This window comes from Lacerta agilis, chromosome 10, assembly GCF_009819535.1.
Source record: "Lacerta agilis isolate rLacAgi1 chromosome 10, rLacAgi1.pri, whole genome shotgun sequence".
Taxonomy (NCBI): domain Eukaryota; kingdom Metazoa; phylum Chordata; class Lepidosauria; order Squamata; family Lacertidae; genus Lacerta; species Lacerta agilis.
In genome coordinates, this window is record NC_046321.1 from 47,035,321 (window position 1) to 47,052,786 (window position 17,466).

The following is a 17,466-nucleotide window of genomic DNA, read 5'->3' on the forward strand; positions in this document are numbered from 1 at the left end:
GGGCAGGGATTATCTCCACACATGCCCCCAAACATTTTATTCAAGTTGGCACCCCTGATGATAAAACACTATAAACTGCACCCCATTCTAAATATTCCTTTGCTGGTGACACAAGTTACACATCAGACCATTGTCTTATTGACCTCTTTAGAATCAAGGCTAGCTCTACCATTAGGCCCAAGGAGGCAGCTGCCTCAGGTGACAGATAATGAGGGTGAGGCTCAATGGTGAGATGTTGGAGGGTAGAGTTGTGTGTGTCATGTACTTTTACTGCCAGTCTGGTCACCTTCGGCACACAGAGTATGTGGGTCCACCATTTTGTCCTTCACCTGAAGCAGCAAAATCTATTAGGCCAACTCAGAATTCACACTTGCTTATGTATACACCCACCCACCCCACACTTACCTGAATCAAATTATTATATACGCAGCCACATGGAGATATCTCTTCCTCTGTGTGGTTGCATGTCCAAGTGAAGTGAGGGGTGTGTGTGTGTGTGTGTGTGTGTGTGTGTGTGTGTGTAAATACCCATGGATCAACAGACACAATGCTCTCATAGTCTGGAAGTTGGGACTTGAATATTTGTTCAACATTCTGAATGATTGAAAAGGCTTTCTCCATCCCATTTACTAATATTTCTTGATGGTGCCTTTTGTAATGCATTACATTGATCAGGCCTGACATGTCCATAGTCAGAACTACAAACCAGTGCAAGATCTTCCACTCTGCATTTTGAAGCTCAATAGTTTAAGATGGCAGCTGAACACTCAAACATTCTCCAGAAATCAACATGAGCTTGGGATTCCAGTGAAACAGAAGAATGGCTATAGATCCATGAAGCGAAACAGTAATGTCTGCTAGCACTGTGAACTACTTGCCAGAGACTTCTAGAGACATTCAGGTTGAAATGAGAGGTGGAAAATTAGAGAGCACAGAGCAAAAACACAGGCAGGTCTGAAGCGTCCACTCTTCTGTGGCTCTTCTAACCTGCAGAGGTGCCAGTGGCGGTACGGCTCTGACTGGGATGCAAATCCCTTCATATTATGCTGACTGCAGGAGCAGCCCGTGCAGGGGAGCAAGGCCATGCGGCTGCTCGTACAGCAGTGGTTCTGCTGCTCCTTAATGGGATGGGGCAGCATAGCAGCCAGTTGGGGCCTGTGCAGGAAGGAGATGCTGGATTTGCTCTGCTGCTGCACCTGTGCTGCCTCCCCATCACTGCCACCCAGCCCCAGCCCTGCACTGCCCCATTGAGCAGCAGGAGCAGCACTGCTGTCAGGGGAGCAGGGGCGTGTCCCTACCCCACTGCACTGGCCACTCCTGATTGGCCATTAGTGAGTTCCCTTCAGTATACATACCTCTTAAGGCTTTATGGAACACAAGAGTGGTTTCCCCCCTTACCTTTGGATTGTCATTTTGCTTTAATTCATTTTGTGCAGGCTGTACATTTGAACGGAGGGGGCTCAAGGCTGAGGCCAGCGTATGTAGCCCCGTTTCCCCTCCTTGCCGCAGTGTCCATTACTACCCAGTTTGATAAAGCTGGACAAGGCAGACAAAGTATTCAAAACTGGTCCGAATAAGCCGTGTCACTCTTAAGACAAGTGGTTTGGTTTCTGAGGTTTGGTTTCAAATGGCATACAGCCGGAAGGCACACCAAAAAAGTTTAGATTAGGACAGCCCCTTTGTAACAGCCAACAAAAACCACGATGAAATACTTGTCCATTCTGTTTACGAGTATTCACTTCTTCCTTTGCAGTTACGTTCTACCAAGTCTTTGGTCCGATCCCTTTGTTTTTTTGTTTTGGTAGAAAGATTCACACACCACAAGCAAGCCCACACTGGTTAAGCACTGTCAGGCCGTCATGTCTCTATTCAGTTTTAGGTCGGAAAGTGCCACCTGCGCCTTTTAATATTTTGTCGGCGATGCTCCCCATATTTTTCTTCATAGCTTTCAGAGGATTCTCATGCAGGAGTGTCTGTATTAGATATTTCTCCCGTTTAATTTTGCTTTTGGTTTTCTTTGACACATCCGGAATTATGTGTGAAATAGCAAATTTCACGAAGTAGATGACGTGCTGGATGGGGGAGGGGGAGGGGACACAAACAGAGTCAGCTACTCAGAATATACAACCATTATAAAAGAGAGCTACATTGCCCAGTTATTGACTTTTGTCGCAATCTGCAAAACACATTTAAAGCGCTGCTACACCACTTTAAATGTCACCGCTTCCCCCAAAGAATTCTGGGTATTGCAGTTTCTTAAGGGTGCTGAGAATTGTCAGGTTAGGTGACTCCTATTCCCTTCACAGAACTGCAATTCCCAGAATTCCCCGGGAAAGGAGATTGATTGTTATACCACTTTGGCAACTGTGGCAGGGCAATAGAGGTCTCCCAACATTTCTCAGCACCCTTAGCAAACTGCAGTTCCCAGGATTCTTTTTTTGGGGGGGGGGGGAGGAAGCCATTACTGTTTAAAATGATACAATAGCACTTTAAATTCATAGTGCAGGTATGACCTATGTGCACTCAGACACACGAGGATCTGCACATTCACATTCATTTCAAAGGATAGATCTAATCTGGAGATGCAAAGAAACAACCTGACATATTGGTCTGCTCTAATGCACGGCAAGGGGAAGTGTTTCTTTAAGGTTTCCTGCTGGTTGCTAAGAGAGTTTCTGAGAGCATGCCCAGGTGGCAATTTATTTCTCCCTCCGCTCCCTGCTAGGAAAGTGCCAGCCATGCAGCTGTTTATCTGTGCCATCCCAATGTGCTACCTACCACGGAGACCACAGAGCTATGCACTGTTTGTGCAATATGGACAGAGAAGGACCCTTATTGGAGTCCTCCCTGGGGACAGACTCTGGGGGGGGGGGACAGCAGCTTCCTAGCTGCCCATTTACCCCCTTTGTGAAGAAACAGTGTTTCCCCGAGCTGAAAGTTTGAATGTATTTGATCTTTTGCACCATCTCTGCCATCCTGTGCATTCAGTGCTGTGGGCCCAAGACTGTGGGATTCCATCCCAACCGAGATTAGACAAGCCCCTTCCTTGCAGACAGATGGGCGGGGTATAAATAATAAAATTATTACTGCGGAACTTCAGGTGCCTGAATCAGACTTTCTTTTTTCCAGCAGGCACTATGAGGTAGTCCAGTTTTATGATAAACATTTATTGCTTCATTGTCCCATTTTCTGTGGATTGTTTTGATGAAAAAGGACACGGCTTAGAAGTGTGAATAATTAAGCAATACACAAAAGTCTTTAAAAAAATTAATAGTTAATCAAGTGAAGGCAAAAATCAGTTTTTGTGTGTGCAATGGCTCTTTTTTCTTTTTCTTTTTTGCAGGCTTTCCTTTTAACTCCCAACTAGGGTGGCAGGCAGAGATCTTAGTGGAGTTTATTATCCTTACAGGCAGAGTTAAAAAAATAGCTACTAATAACGTAATTTTTAAAATGCATTCACAAACCTTTTGCCTTTTTGTTTTCCCCCATCTCAGTCTTCAGAAAGGCAGTCCAAAAAACACACACCCAAAAAACAGTATTCAAGTTTTGCTCAGTATTTCTCCACCGTCCACCGAAGAGGAGAGAGGGAAGAACTGGTAGCTTTTGTTTAGACTTGCTTTAGATGGAGGACATTCATGAGGATTTCATTCTGCACAAGTTCCCTATGTTTTTCTTCCGAAAAGTATGCCATTAAGGTAGGCTGCACCAAAACTGCATGGCAAGTTTTGTTTCCATTTAGATCAGAAAAATCTGTTTGCTGATTCCACACCCACCCCCCACAATTCCCCCACCCAAATTTATTGATTTTCATGAGGATCACACCAGGAAATTTCTGAAAAACATGCCTGAGAAATTTTCACCCCATTGCATGGCTGGGATGGGCTTACTCAAGGTATACAAAGGGCACTACTGCAACTTTAGGGTGAAGGAATGGAAGACACATGCTGACATGGTTTTAAATACAAAATGATGAAGAAACTCCTTTTAGGGGGAAATATACTGACCTCCATGACAATGATGAATGAGAGTTTGGCAGCAATAACATGCCAGTAATAGATATTGTGTTCATATTGATGTTCATGCCCAGGGGGGTATCTGAAATCCCGGTACCTAACAGTCAAAGACAATGAAGCAATCATTTCAGCAGACTCTGCAATATGGCACTCAGACCAGAAGGGGGAGCAAAATCCATCCCATTCTCCCGATAAGGCAACACACAAGTTAAGCAGAGTGTAATTGTAGAATTGTAGAGCCAGAAGGGACCCTGAGGATCATCTAGTTCAACCCCCTGCAATGCAGGAATATGCAGCTGTCCCATAATGAGAACGAAATGCAGATAAATCACATCTACTGAAATGCATTATTTTGTAGAAACTAAACAATCTTTTATTCTTTTATCTTCTATTTTGACCATTGTTTACTATTACTACTTTACAATGCTGAGAAGTAAAGTATAAGTAAAGACACGTGTGTATGAGAGAGAGAGAGAGAATATACAGTCAGACCTTGGAAGTCGAACGGAATCCATTCCAGAAGTCCATTTGATTTCGAAAACGTTCGGAAACCAAGGCACCACTTCCGATTGCCAACTGGAAGCTGTGGAAGCCGCGTCAGACGTTCAGGTTCCAAAGAACATTTGCAAACACTCACTTCTGGGTTTGCGCCGTTTGGGAGCCAAAACGTTTGACTCACAAGGCGTTCCAGAACCAAGGTACGACTGTATATATCCACACACACATATATATGCTATTTTAAATGGGAAAATACACTTGCCTGCATGTTGTCTGGTTGGCAAACACGGGAAGAGCGACTGGCCTGCTTTCGTTTCTGAAGTCTGACACAGCAAAGACGGAAAGTGTGTTGTTTATGTACCCCTTCATGGTGTAAGTGCTCTGACTTCCATAGGGAGGAATGGAAAATGACCAGTAATACACCAGGCGTGGAATCATATCGGACGTAAAAGCAATTATCATTGCCTGCATTTGAAAAGAGAGGGAAATGGGCAAGATTTAACTGCATCTAGGTAGAATTTTATACAAAGGGAGTGTGTGTGTGTGTGTGTGTCTGTATCTGTCTGGAAATGGGAAATATATTATTGTACAAAACAGAAGTGCATCACAGTTTCTGGCTGGCAAAAAAATCTCAACTCCCTTCCTGTTTCCATTATGACTGTACCCACAACAGGCTATGTGCAATGGTCTGTGTCCCTGTGGGAGGGTGGGATAAAGCATAAGCAGCTTTTCCCTGACAGACGACCACACAATGCATGCAATAAACTGTGGATGTAATACCCTGGTGGCTTTGCAAGAATGATTATAAGAATCAGGTTTTTGCATACTAGTAGGGAACACCCTCTGAGCGATCGCAATATTATACCTTTCTAACACTGCCCCCGCTTCCCACTTTTCCTATGTATAAGAACACTGAGTTATTGCAAAACATTATTTGGAATTCAGTGCAACTTATTTGCTCTTTACGCTGCTTTTCTCTCCATCCCCCCTCCAGTATTCTTCCCACATAAACTTTCACCTCTTTAAATGATTTCCAGATGTGCAATAGCAGTGATGACATACACAGGAGAATATATTCTTCTGGATACTCTGTAAAAATAAATTCCCTCCAACATTTGTAGGCTGTGTTTTTTATATACTGTATATATAAAGAGAGGATCACACTAAAAAAATACTCTGATTTCAATGTTCCAAGACGTGATCACTTTTCCTATTACCCAGAACAAATGAGAACTGGGCTTATGCTTGGCAACTGAATATAGCAATGTCAGCTCTGCTGCATGAACTCTTAAGTGCCAAGGTAGATTTGTACAATATCCACTTAAAGTTCTGCCAGTTTTGCAGAGTAATCCATAAAGTGGAAAGAAATGGAACTTGCTGTAAAAGAAGCATGGCATCAACTATTTTAGGGATTTATTTTATTTTATTTTATTATTTTAGAAAGCCTCTGCTGCGGTTATGACAGTCAGGCTTCCTGGGCCACTGCGCATTTTCAGTGGATATTGTTACTAAGGGTTGCATTCCGTGCTAGTTCTACTCAAGAGTAGACCCACTTGAAATTAATAGCCATGGCAAACTTTGATCCATTAATTTCAATAAGTCAGCTCTGAGTAAAACTTAGGTGGCAATAATTATTTGTCTGTCCTATGATCAAACCACCTGAATCCATTTGAAAACAACTGAACTTTTTAGATGAAGAAAATGGCGACTCCGGAGAAAAATCACACAGGATTTCTTTTAAAGTGACTTACTAGTGTTGCCGGAGGCATCTCAGAAGATGCGTTCCCTCCTCCTGTGTGAAAGAGAAAGGGGAATGCCTCTAGCATGGTGCCAGCTACCAGTAAATTTTGGACACTTAACCTGGCACCATCCAGTTTAATTGAGTGGAAACTCCTACCGCAGAGCCTTAGCAAAATTCACTACAGTAGGGTTTGTTGACCCTGTCCTCAAAGGGAGAAAGAGACAGCAAAGGGAATGTGCTTATTTAATTTATAATATTTATATACCAGCTGTCATCACACATTGTCTTGTAATGGGTCATAACAATTTAAAGCACAATACAAAATAAGAACAAGATAGAATGCACAATGAAGTACAACCCAAGATGGTCAGCTTGTATGCAAACAGATATCACAAAGGCATCATGAGTCTTAATTGGTATCTCATAAAAAACAACAACAACCAAGCAACCAAACATTGGTACCACTGTCGCTGGACTTCTGATTCCTCAAGGAAATGGAGAACCTCTAACATGTCAACAATTTCATATTGTTCAAAGGTGCGAATGTGGAGAGCGGACATTATAAGTGATTGAAGAACACTTCCCCATGGGAAACAACCGTTTGGCATTTCAGATCCCAAATTGTCACTACTTAAAGACTGTACTTACATTGGTCACCACAGCAAGGAGAGCTATTCCTTGCATGATTGGCTGCCATGCTCCTATGTCCTGAGCCTTCTGAGGAACTATGCGCCTGAACTGTGTGGTAATCTTCCAGGCATCTATACGTATTTCCAGTAAATTGTTCATAAGTGCCAGAAGGGGAGCCAGTGGGAATGAGGCCACAAACAAAGTGACAAATCCAAACTGTATAACTGCCAATGAGAAATGTGACAAACACTGGTGAAATATTAATTAGTGCGCTTTCAGAAGTCAGGCATGCCAAACCCAGTAGCTAAACAGAGCTACTCTAGATCACTTGAAAGAGCTGGGTTCTTGGATCAGAAAAGTATGGGAAAGTTACCCAAAGTCTATGGGTGATATTCAACTAAGATTTACTCAGACTAGATCCATTGAAAGTATCGGACCTATCTTAGTCATCTTCATTGATTCGCTCAGAGTAAACTACTTTGAGTAATACTTAGTTGATTCCATTCATTATCTGCACTCTGTAGCCAGCAAGAAACCAACAGCATTGTAAAAAGGAATTTATAATGCCAATCAGGACATGGGGTGTGTGGAAATCATATATATATATAAATATATTTGCAAGAGAGCAACATTAAATAGTACAGTTAGAGAACAAGCATGTGGTTGTTCACTCTGTAGTAAAGCCCCACTGTATTCAGAGGTGTTTACTCTCAGGTAAGTGTATATAGAACTGCAACCCTAATGTCTTGTGTACAATCACAGTTAAATACTCTATGTTCAGATTTTTTTTTCTTTTTAAGAAAGGAATACCACAGCCATCCAATTTAGCAAAATCCATCCATCCTGCTTTTACGGGTTTGTACCGATAATTATTTAATAGAAGGTTAATTATTAAAGAGAATTATAGCAGCCAGCTTACCCATTTCAAGATACTCATAAAACAATCCAAGTTTGCCAATGGGTTGCAGGTGGTAGTCCTGTTCCCAGCGAGGGACAACTTTTTCAGATCGTGCAGCTGAACAAAATCTTCCAATCAGGTTCTTAAGCCACCTATGAATGAAGATCACCAGCTTGATTTATTCTTTATGGTAGAAACCATGCAATTTTTGTCCAACATGTAATAGCTAAGTCTCCCTCTTTGTTTTGAGATAATAATGGGCTCAGTTTTGCCTTTTCCGGCGGATACAGCCAAGGTCAAGCTCTATGTTACACTGGAAGATCCATTCATTATTTCATGTGTATAGCCCAGGGGTCAGCAAACTTTTTCAGCAGGGGGCCGGTCCACTGTCCCTCAGACATTGTGGGGGGCTGGACTATATTTTGAGGGGGTGGGAAATGAACGAATTCCTATGCCCCACAAATAACCCAGAGATGCATTTTAAATAAAAGGACATATTCTACTCATATAAAAACACCAGGCAGGCCCCACAAATAACCCAGAGATGCATTTTAAATAAAAGGACACATTCTACTCATGTAAAAACACGCTGATTCCCGGACCGTCCACGGGCCAGATTTAGAAGGCAATTGGGCCGCATCCGGCCCCTGGGCCTTAGTTTGGGGACCCCTGGTTTAGCCTCTGCTGGATTTGGCCTGTTTGGATCCTCATTTTTCTACCCCCCCTTTTTTTTTTAAAAAAAATGGAGACAAAACAATAGAGAATAGGGATTCTATTCATGACCTCTTCATGGGCAAAAGCACATGTTGCTGTGTTTTCCATTGATGGAGACTAATGTTCCTGGACCTTTGCTTTAATCAACTGACACTTGTTTCTTAGAATTTCCAACATTCTGAGACGTAACTCAATGTCATAGTTTGAACCAGTCTCACGTTTCAGAAAGCAAAATTAAGACACAACTATCTCATTGTTCATTAATATTTCCCAAATCTGTAGGATTGGATGAGGCCCTTTCTCACCTCCTATGGAGTCCTCATGAATTTCTGATCATTAAACCACTTTTTTTTTAAAAAAAACAACAACAAACAGTTGCAGCTTTTTGTGTTTTAGTGGCTGCCTTCTGCTGTGACCTCAAAGCAACCAAGAGGTTCAAATTCAGGTTCACTAAAAGTTTTGACTCCTAGCTATCAACAGTGTTTACTTACGGAAGAAGCACTTCTTGTATATTATTCCAGATTGCTTTGCCTCCCATTATTATTGTCAGTTGTGTTGTAAGTTCAAGGAGACATCCACCTGGATCACACTAGGATTGGAAGAAGAAGAAGGGGGGGGTGTGTGACATGAATTTTTCCAGCTCATTAGCTGCAGGGAACCAACTTTCAATTAATTAAAACATTATATTAAAATATATTCTGTTACTTCAAAAAGACTAGCATAGTGTTTTGTTTAGCATCATTCTATTCAGATAACTATCCAGAAAAATGCACAAACCATCTTAACATTGGTGATTATTACTAAAAAATGTAACACCTTCATTTTTAATAAATTTGCTTCATTTATACCAGACTTTTTCTCCGAAAAGCAAAGAATAGCTTACATATGGCTCCTGGGGTCTTCAGCCCACAGAGTTTAGATGTTAAACTTGTGTAATGTCTGCAGCAGAACTACATTTACCTTTAAGCATAATCTAAGCCCTCCAAAATAATTGATTACCAGTGTGGGGATAGCATATAGTTAATCTTGCAGTCAAGGACACTCACTCAGAAGCCTACTTCCAGAACTTACCCTGCTATTAGGCAGAGCGAAGCAAGAAGTTGGAGGGTTCTGAGTGCCTTGCAGCTGCCTGCCTTGGGTCTAAAAGCTAGCTTGCTGTCCTCAGATATGGTGCAGGTTTGTGTCCTATTGTCAGTGTTGAAAGAAGAATCACAGAGTGAAAGGCACCACGTTTCCCTTGTCTTCGGCAACAAGATGTCTTGGGCTGGCCCTATCTGGTTCTGTCAGTGCCCTGACCCGATTCAGGGCAGTTACATTTCTCACAATTTAGGTAAGTGGAGTTGGGGTGGGGAGAGTGGAGGGGCTGAAGCAGCCCCAAAGGTTCTTTATACAGCTTCAGAATAGTAACAGCGCCATGTTGTCTAATAATAATAATAATATTTATTATTTGTACCCCGCCCATCTGGCTGGATTTCCCCAGCCACTCTGGGCGGCTTCCAACAGAAATCAAATACAAAAATATCAAACATTAAAAACTTCCCTAAAAAGGGCTGCCTTCAGGTTTTTTCTGAATGTCAGGTAGTTGTTTATTTCCCTGACCTGTGATGGGAGGGCGTTCCACAGGGCGGGCGCCACTACCGAGAAGGCCCTCTGCCTGGTTCCCTGTAGTTTTGCTTCTCGCAGTGAGGGAACCGACAGAAGGCCCTCGGTGCTGGATCTCAGTGTCCGGGCTGAATGATGGGGGTGGAGACGCTCCTTCAGGTATACAGGACCGAGGCCGTTTAGGGCTTTAAAGGTCAGCACCAACACTTTGAATTGTGCTCGGAAACGTACTGGGAGCCAATGCAGATCTCTCAGGACCGGTGTTATGTGGTCCCGGCGGCCACTCCCAGTCACCAGTCTAGCTGCCGCATTTTGGATTAATTGCAGTTTCCGGGTCACCTTCAAAGGTAGCCCCACATAGAGCGCATTGCAGTAGTCCAAGCGGGAGATAACCAGAGCAAGCACCACCTTGGTGAGACAGTCCGCGGGCAGGTAGGGTCTCAGCCTGCGTACCAGGTGGAGCTGGTAGACAGCTGCCCTGGATACAGAATTAACCTGCGCTTCCATGGACAGCTGTGAGTCCAAAATGACTCCCAGGCTGCGCACCTGGTCCTTCAGGGGCACAGTTACCCCATTCAGGACCAGGGAATCCTCCACACCTGCCCTCCTCCTGTCCCCCCAAAACAGTACTTCTGTCTTGTCAGGATTCAACCTCAATCTGTTAGCCGCCATCCATCCTCCAACCGCCTCCAGGCACTCACACAGGACCTTCACGGCCTTCACTGGTTCTGATTTGAAAGAGAGGTAGAGCTGGGTATCATCTGCATACTGATGAACACCCAGCCCAAACCCCCTGATGATCTCTCCCAGCGGCTTCATATAGATATTAAAAAGCATGGGGGAGAGGACAGAACCCTGAGGCACCCCACAAGTGAGAGCCCAGGGGTCTGAACACTCATCCCCCACCACCACTTTCTGAACACGGCCCAGGAGGAAGGAGCGGAACCACTGTATAACAGTGCCTCCAGCTCCCAACCCCTCTAGCCGGTCTAGAAGGATGTTATGGTCGATGGTATCAAAGGCCGCTGAGAGATCCAGCAGAACTAGGAAACAGCTCTCACCTTTGTCCCTAGCCCGCCGGAGATCATCGACCAGCGCGACCAAGGCGGTTTCAGTCCCATGGTGAGGCCTGAATCCCGATTGGAAGGGATCCAAATGGTCCGCTTCTTCCAGGCGTGCCTGGAGTTGTTCAGCAACCACTCGCTCAATCACCTTGCCCAAGAATGGTAGATTTGAGACTGGGCGATAGTTGGCCATATTGGCCGGGTCTAAAGATGTTTTTTTAAGAAGCGGTTTAATGACCGCCTCTTTCAGCGGGGCTGGGAAGGCTCCCTCACAGAGGGAAGCATTCACCACCCCACGCAGCCCATCGCCCAGCCCCTCCCGGCTAGCTTTTATAAGCCAGGATGGGCAAGGATCAAGGAGACAGGTGGTTGGTTTCACTCGTCCAAGCAGCCTGTCCACATCCTCGGAGGTAACAGACTGAAATTGATCCCACGCAACTGGACTAGACAGGACTCTGGCACTCTCCCGCCCTGGCCCTGCTCCCATGGTGGAGTCTATCTCTTTCCGAATCTGAGCGATTTTATCCGCAAAAAACTTTGCAAACGCATTGCAGGAGATCTTGGGGTCCCTACCAGGCCCCGATGACGAAGGTGGCTCCGATAAATTCCGAACCACCTGAAAGAGTCTCCTGCTGCTATTTTCCGCAGATGCAATAGAGGCGGTGAAGAAAGTCTTCTTTGCCGTCGCTATCGCCACTTGGTAGGCTCGACGTTGAGCTCTAACCTGTGTTCGGTCGGATTCAGAATGGGTTTTCTGCCACCGGCGCTCTAGCTGTCTCAACGATTGTTTCATCGCCCTCAGCTCCGGGGAAAACCACGGGGCTGTCCGGGCTCCATGCAACCGGAGAGGGCGCTTCGGAGCCAAACAGTCAATAGCCCTGGTTAGCTCCACATTCCAGCGGGCCACCAGGGAATCGGCTGAAAGGCCATCAACATGGGATAAAGTATCCCCTACCACTCTCTGGAAACCATTTGGATCCATTAAGTGGCGGGGGCGGACCATCCGAATTGGTCCCACCTCCCTGCAGAGTCTATAGTGGTATTGCCATTTGCAGTGTTCACAGCCATTAGGGGAAGTAAGCAAATCACCTGCTATTTCAAGCAATATTGACCATTTTGTGAGGCCTCTCCATCATCATCATCATCATCATCATCATCATCATGTTATTACTTCTACCCCACCCATCTGGCTGGGTTTCCCCAGCCACTCTGGGCGGCTTTCAACAGAACATTAAAAACAGAATAAAACTTCAAACATTAAAAACTTCCCTAAATCATTGCAGCTAAGTTATTTTTTGGGGGGGGGAGGGGGGATCAGCTGTGGCACCTGAGGTTTCGTGGAATATGAGCTTGGAGGACTACGGACTCAGCTCAAAATGGCGGTAGCTGTGAAGCTAAATTCTTCAGTTTACCATTGCAAGATCCCAATCCCACCAAACTTTAACACCACCACTGCTTCCCATGTATCTCTTGAAACTGATGAAGTGGCGAAGATTCAGGGCCAAACTAGATGTTACACGCATACATGTATAATATTACCATGATGGGCTTTTCAAAAATCAAATTAAGCTTTTGAAGGGGGAACTGGGAAAAGCGCAGCAGCAGCAGCAGCATTCATCTTCTGTCTGTTTTCCTACTTATGAAGTTCATGAAAAGCAGTTAGTCAGGAAAGGGTTAAGCATCTGCTTTCCCTTCTGCACAAAAATTCTTTAAAAATGATATTTGGCTAATGTTACTTCCATCTATATGTAACATCTGGTTTGACCCTAACACTTCTAGCTCAAAAAAAAATTAAAATTAAAAATGAAGAGAGGAAAACCCACTGCAGGTAGTTCATTCATACCTCTTCATTTCTGTATTTCCCCAGCCAATAAACAGGGTCGCCAGGGTAACCTACAAATTTACCCTTAAAGAATGCAATGTAGAAACAGGAAGAATAATAGTTGACAAATTGGAATAAGAACATCTTCATGGTGAGGCTGTTTTCATAATCGGTCTGCGTCCTTGGTAGTTCTGTAGTTTAAGGGGTGAGGGAGAGAGAAATGGTTAAATCGAGAAGAGCTTTAGAGATATGTATGTTGCAGACTTGAATACAATTTACATCTTTATAATTTAGATTATTTGGAGTTCTCTAATATACTGTAGCCATTATGTTAATTTCATGACAACATGTTATAAAAGGGGGGGGGGGTATGTGCTCTTCCACACAAGAACAAGCAGCAATTCTCAATGCAAAAAGCCTCCAGCAGATTCAATACATAATGAACATAACATTTTGATGTGATGCAAATGAAAGAATATTAAAATGAAGCTACTTTAGATGCGCCAAAATAGGACAGCTCCTTTAATGTAAATGACCTGGATGGGAAGGGAAACAGCAGTGTTTGTTCTGTTTTCGCTATTTACTAAGGAAGGCATGAAGGGTTTCAAACAGTGATTCTTTCCCTTTTTATTTACAAGAAAACGGCTACGCTATCTATAAACAATACCGAATGTAATTGAATGCATTATGCAGTGCTGATCCATTTTCATAAGGCTGGAATTATTACAGTAATCTTCCATGCTTTGTCAGTTTCATAAATATACAGCTGTAAACAATTGATCTTTCATGCTGGCTATAGAAGGATTTCTTAGGCAAGGAGCTGAATGTCATTTCTTTGTTAACTGAGAAAGCCTGAACTTTAAAATCTTTAGAAGTCATTGCAAGCAATGGTGGGAAAAGTTCTCAAATACATGGCAGAGGCACCCAGTTTTGCTGAGTTACCCCTTAAGAACACATACGTTTTTTCTCCATTTACTCTGAAAGGCTTTGTAGCTGGGGCACGAGATCGTCTTACCAAAGTCAGTAATCATGATTGCTACTTTCTCATAGATCATGTTCAGAATCATAATGATGATGAAGCTTATGATGGAAGCAGAAACTGAAGTTGCTGCTTGTGGAGTCAAGTACTTCTGGATGGCTTCAGTGCCATTGATGTGCCTTGGGAGCGTTGCGGAAAACACCAGGAAAACAGAGAGCCTGTAAACAATTATGCCAATAACCGAGGCAATAATGAGCAGGATCTGAAATCACAAGACCAACATAACTGCTATGTAATAAGTATGATATATTTTATGTGTCACATATAGCACGCACACACACACACACACACACACACACACACTTAATTGATGAATTTATTATATAAACAGAGTAACATATATAATTACAGGAAAAGTAAATGAAACTATAAATACAAATATATTAGTTTTATATTTTATTTAAAAGTGTGATTAAATGTATCAATAAGTATTTATATCATCGTTAACACGCACTTTCCTTTATGCCACTGATTGATTGTATACAGCAATCGATATACCATTATTCTGATGCATATACCTACAATGCATTTTGTTCCTCTCATAATTAAACGTCCTGAACGTAATTAAACTCCCAAATCGTAACTCCTTTTTTAAGACATTAAATTTCCCCCAGCAGTAAATATGGGTTCGCTGAGTCTTAGGGCTGCCACATGTCCAGATTTTCCTGGACAGTACTGGGATCTCCAAGCTGGAATTGACATCTGGGGGGAAATTTCTGGAGGGAAAATGTGAAATTGTCCTGGATCTTAGGCAAGTCAATTGAAAAATTGTCCTGGATTTTACTTTTTGATTTTACATCCTGATTTTACTTCTTGAAAGCTGGCAACATATGACCTATGAATCTTCTACTTCATTTCTGGTACAGAAAACATTTCCACAACAGCATCCACAATATCTATTGGAGCATAGGGAACTGGAAATGGAGGGTGAAAGGAAAAGTGGAGAGAGGGAGATAGACGGGAACACAAGAACAGCATGCAGTGCAACACACTGTAATAAATTTCACCCCTCCAGCCCTGAATATAATTTTAGCTTCCTCCTTTTGCCAGTTGACTCTGCTCATTGCAGTGTTCTTCCTTCTCTTGGCCCTGTGGTATGTTCCTTAAGAGGAAGACTACAGTAGCACTTTCATGGCAGTACCTACAGCCGTGCTAATGACAATCCTACCACTGGCGTTGGCTAGTGCACATTGGAACTCTTTTTTGAAACTCTTCCACAATGTCACACATTTCCCCCCCCCCCCACCCATGGCTGGGCTAGACTTCTTTTAGTTTCTCCTTTGAATTAAGGCTGGAATTGGGGGGTGGGTGGAGAAGAAAGGACACCCTGCTTTGCTCTCTTAATCAAATGAAACGGGTAAAAAAAAAAAGACCCATTAATCTGCAACACACTATTGAACCAGATGCCTGGAACAACACGTCTGAAAAAAGTGGCAGGAAGGGTAACAAGGTTTGGACTGACCATCACCTCATGGCAAAAACGTTGTTTTCTACCAAGTGCCAGGCCAGCCGTTGTCTATCTCAGCTCCCTGGAACATGAGTCCTATTATAGAAGCTGTTGGTATCATGTTCTGCTGTGCACATACGTATCATTTTTAGATGTTTTAAAACGTACCTTTGAAATATAACCTGTGAAGGAAATGAGCCAAAGTATCCAAGAACTCAAGCTGATGCACAAGAGGTAAGAAGGGGGGTTCAGAAGAGATGGGGGATCGAGATGGGAGTAAGGAGACAGAAATCCAGAAATGGAGCCGTCAGGAGAGAAGTCCAGCTATGCAAAAACACCTGAAATTCAATGCAGGATAGCATAAAAAGAGGGAAAATGGGACAAGGGAAGGGATCAAGCCTGACATAAGGAAGAAAGATGCTGGGCTTTCTTGGACGTGAGGGAGAACAAAGTGAGGAATCCTTGCCATTCTGAGTTCCAGTTTAAAGGCACAGTTGCTCGCATGGCTCAGTTCTCGCAGTTCCTTGCACTGTCTCCTTTGAAAGGAGAGCTGTTTTTCAAAGTGTTCTTAAGACAAAAATAACCCATGAAAAGCTTTAAAATGCCAGGCCAGAACTTTCTCCGATATTAGATTTCCATGTGGAGAAATGTATTAATGTAGCAGGTTGTGTTTCGTTTTTAAGAGAAGAAAAGTCCTATGCAATTCTGAAGCAGTACAGCCGTGAGAAATGAGTCCACCACATGAACAACTGTCCTTCCAGAAGGGGCCACAACCATTTAAGCTTTACAGAATCTATCATGCTGACGAAGCTAAATAAATGACAAGCAGCAGTAGTGGAAAATTTACCCAGAATAAGACAGCACTCGTGCAGAAGGTCATCCTCATGCACTTTCCACAAGCTGTGTAGGGAATATGCTCTTCTTGCTGTGAAGAAAGGAGATCGAGAAAGAATTACCTTATGTACATTTCTTTTTCACGTAGCTCAGTGAAACAGGTTGTGTGTGTTTTTTTATGTTTCCAGATTAAAATACTTTGCTTCATATATCGCCCTCAACCTGTCTGAGCATTGTTGAATCTAGTTTTGAGAGGCTTTGGCAGGTTATCATGTTAAAATTACATAAATGGTAAATGGACCCCTGACCATTAGGTCCAGTCACGGACGACTCTGGGGTTGCGGCGCTCATCTCGCTTTACTGGCCGAGGGAGCTGGTGTACAGCTTCCGGGTAATGTGGCCAGCATGGCTAAGCCGCTTCTGGCGAACCAGAGCAGCACACAGAAACGCTGTTACATACCCACCCCCCAAAAATGGACTCCCCCCAAAAACGATGCAACTAGTTCCATGCATCTAAAGGAGCTTTGGGTTTCTCAGAACAACAGCTCTCCTAATGTCATTTAGGAAAAGGCTTTTGGCATTGAAAGGAATTTCAAAAGCAGTGCATGATATCCCCAAAACTGGCCTTGCTATTAGGTAGAGAAAGGTTGTTTAAGTCAGGCGACAGGTTTCGGGTGTCATGGAAGGGCAGCAGATGGTTAGCTTATCTAATTTATTATCACTCTATCTTCTCTCTGAAGGTGAAAATAAACCAACCAGCACTGGGTACTAGGCACCATGACATTTGTGTCAGTGTGTGGGTGACGGCTGTGGTGGGACCATTTGCTGTTTTGCCTCAGGCGGCAAAAATGTCTAGATATACGTTGGGGATATGCTCTTCAAAGGAGAAAAGGTTCCGAAGCCCTTGGCCATGCCTAAAGTAATTCCGTGGATCATTTCCAAATGTATGAAAAATATAGTGTGAAAAATATATTGACTTCTTTGAATTGCTGTCATGTGACACTGTCCTCTCAGTGTCTGGTTCTACCACTCCTGCACTTGAATGATCACAAATATTTTCTGCTTTATCCATGGACAATGATTTGTTCCAAAGCAGACATGCCTCTTCTCCCTCCCTGGCATCAGTTTAAAAGTTGCTCTACCACCTTTTTGATTTTAAGTAAA

General features: G+C 43.3%; 1 protein-coding gene across 2 annotated transcripts in view; it reads right to left on the reverse strand.

The window, feature by feature from the left end:
• Window positions 1-495: 495 nt before the first annotated feature.
• ANO6 (anoctamin 6) overlaps window positions 496-17,466 on the reverse strand; it is a 70,403-nt gene continuing 53,432 nt past the window's right edge. For both annotated transcript variants that reach the window (XM_033161917.1, XM_033161918.1), the window contains exons 12-20: window positions 16,316-16,393; window positions 13,998-14,223; window positions 13,004-13,173; window positions 8,986-9,083; window positions 7,802-7,932; window positions 6,901-7,106; window positions 4,774-4,976; window positions 4,005-4,110; window positions 496-2,072 (exon numbers count right to left, since the gene is read on the reverse strand). In XM_033161917.1, the coding sequence (XP_033017808.1) occupies window positions 1,866-2,072; window positions 4,005-4,110; window positions 4,774-4,976; window positions 6,901-7,106; window positions 7,802-7,932; window positions 8,986-9,083; window positions 13,004-13,173; window positions 13,998-14,223; window positions 16,316-16,393 (1,425 nt within the window). In that variant the 3' untranslated portion in view covers window positions 496-1,865. The remainder of the gene's footprint in view (window positions 2,073-4,004; window positions 4,111-4,773; window positions 4,977-6,900; window positions 7,107-7,801; window positions 7,933-8,985; window positions 9,084-13,003; window positions 13,174-13,997; window positions 14,224-16,315; window positions 16,394-17,466) is intronic.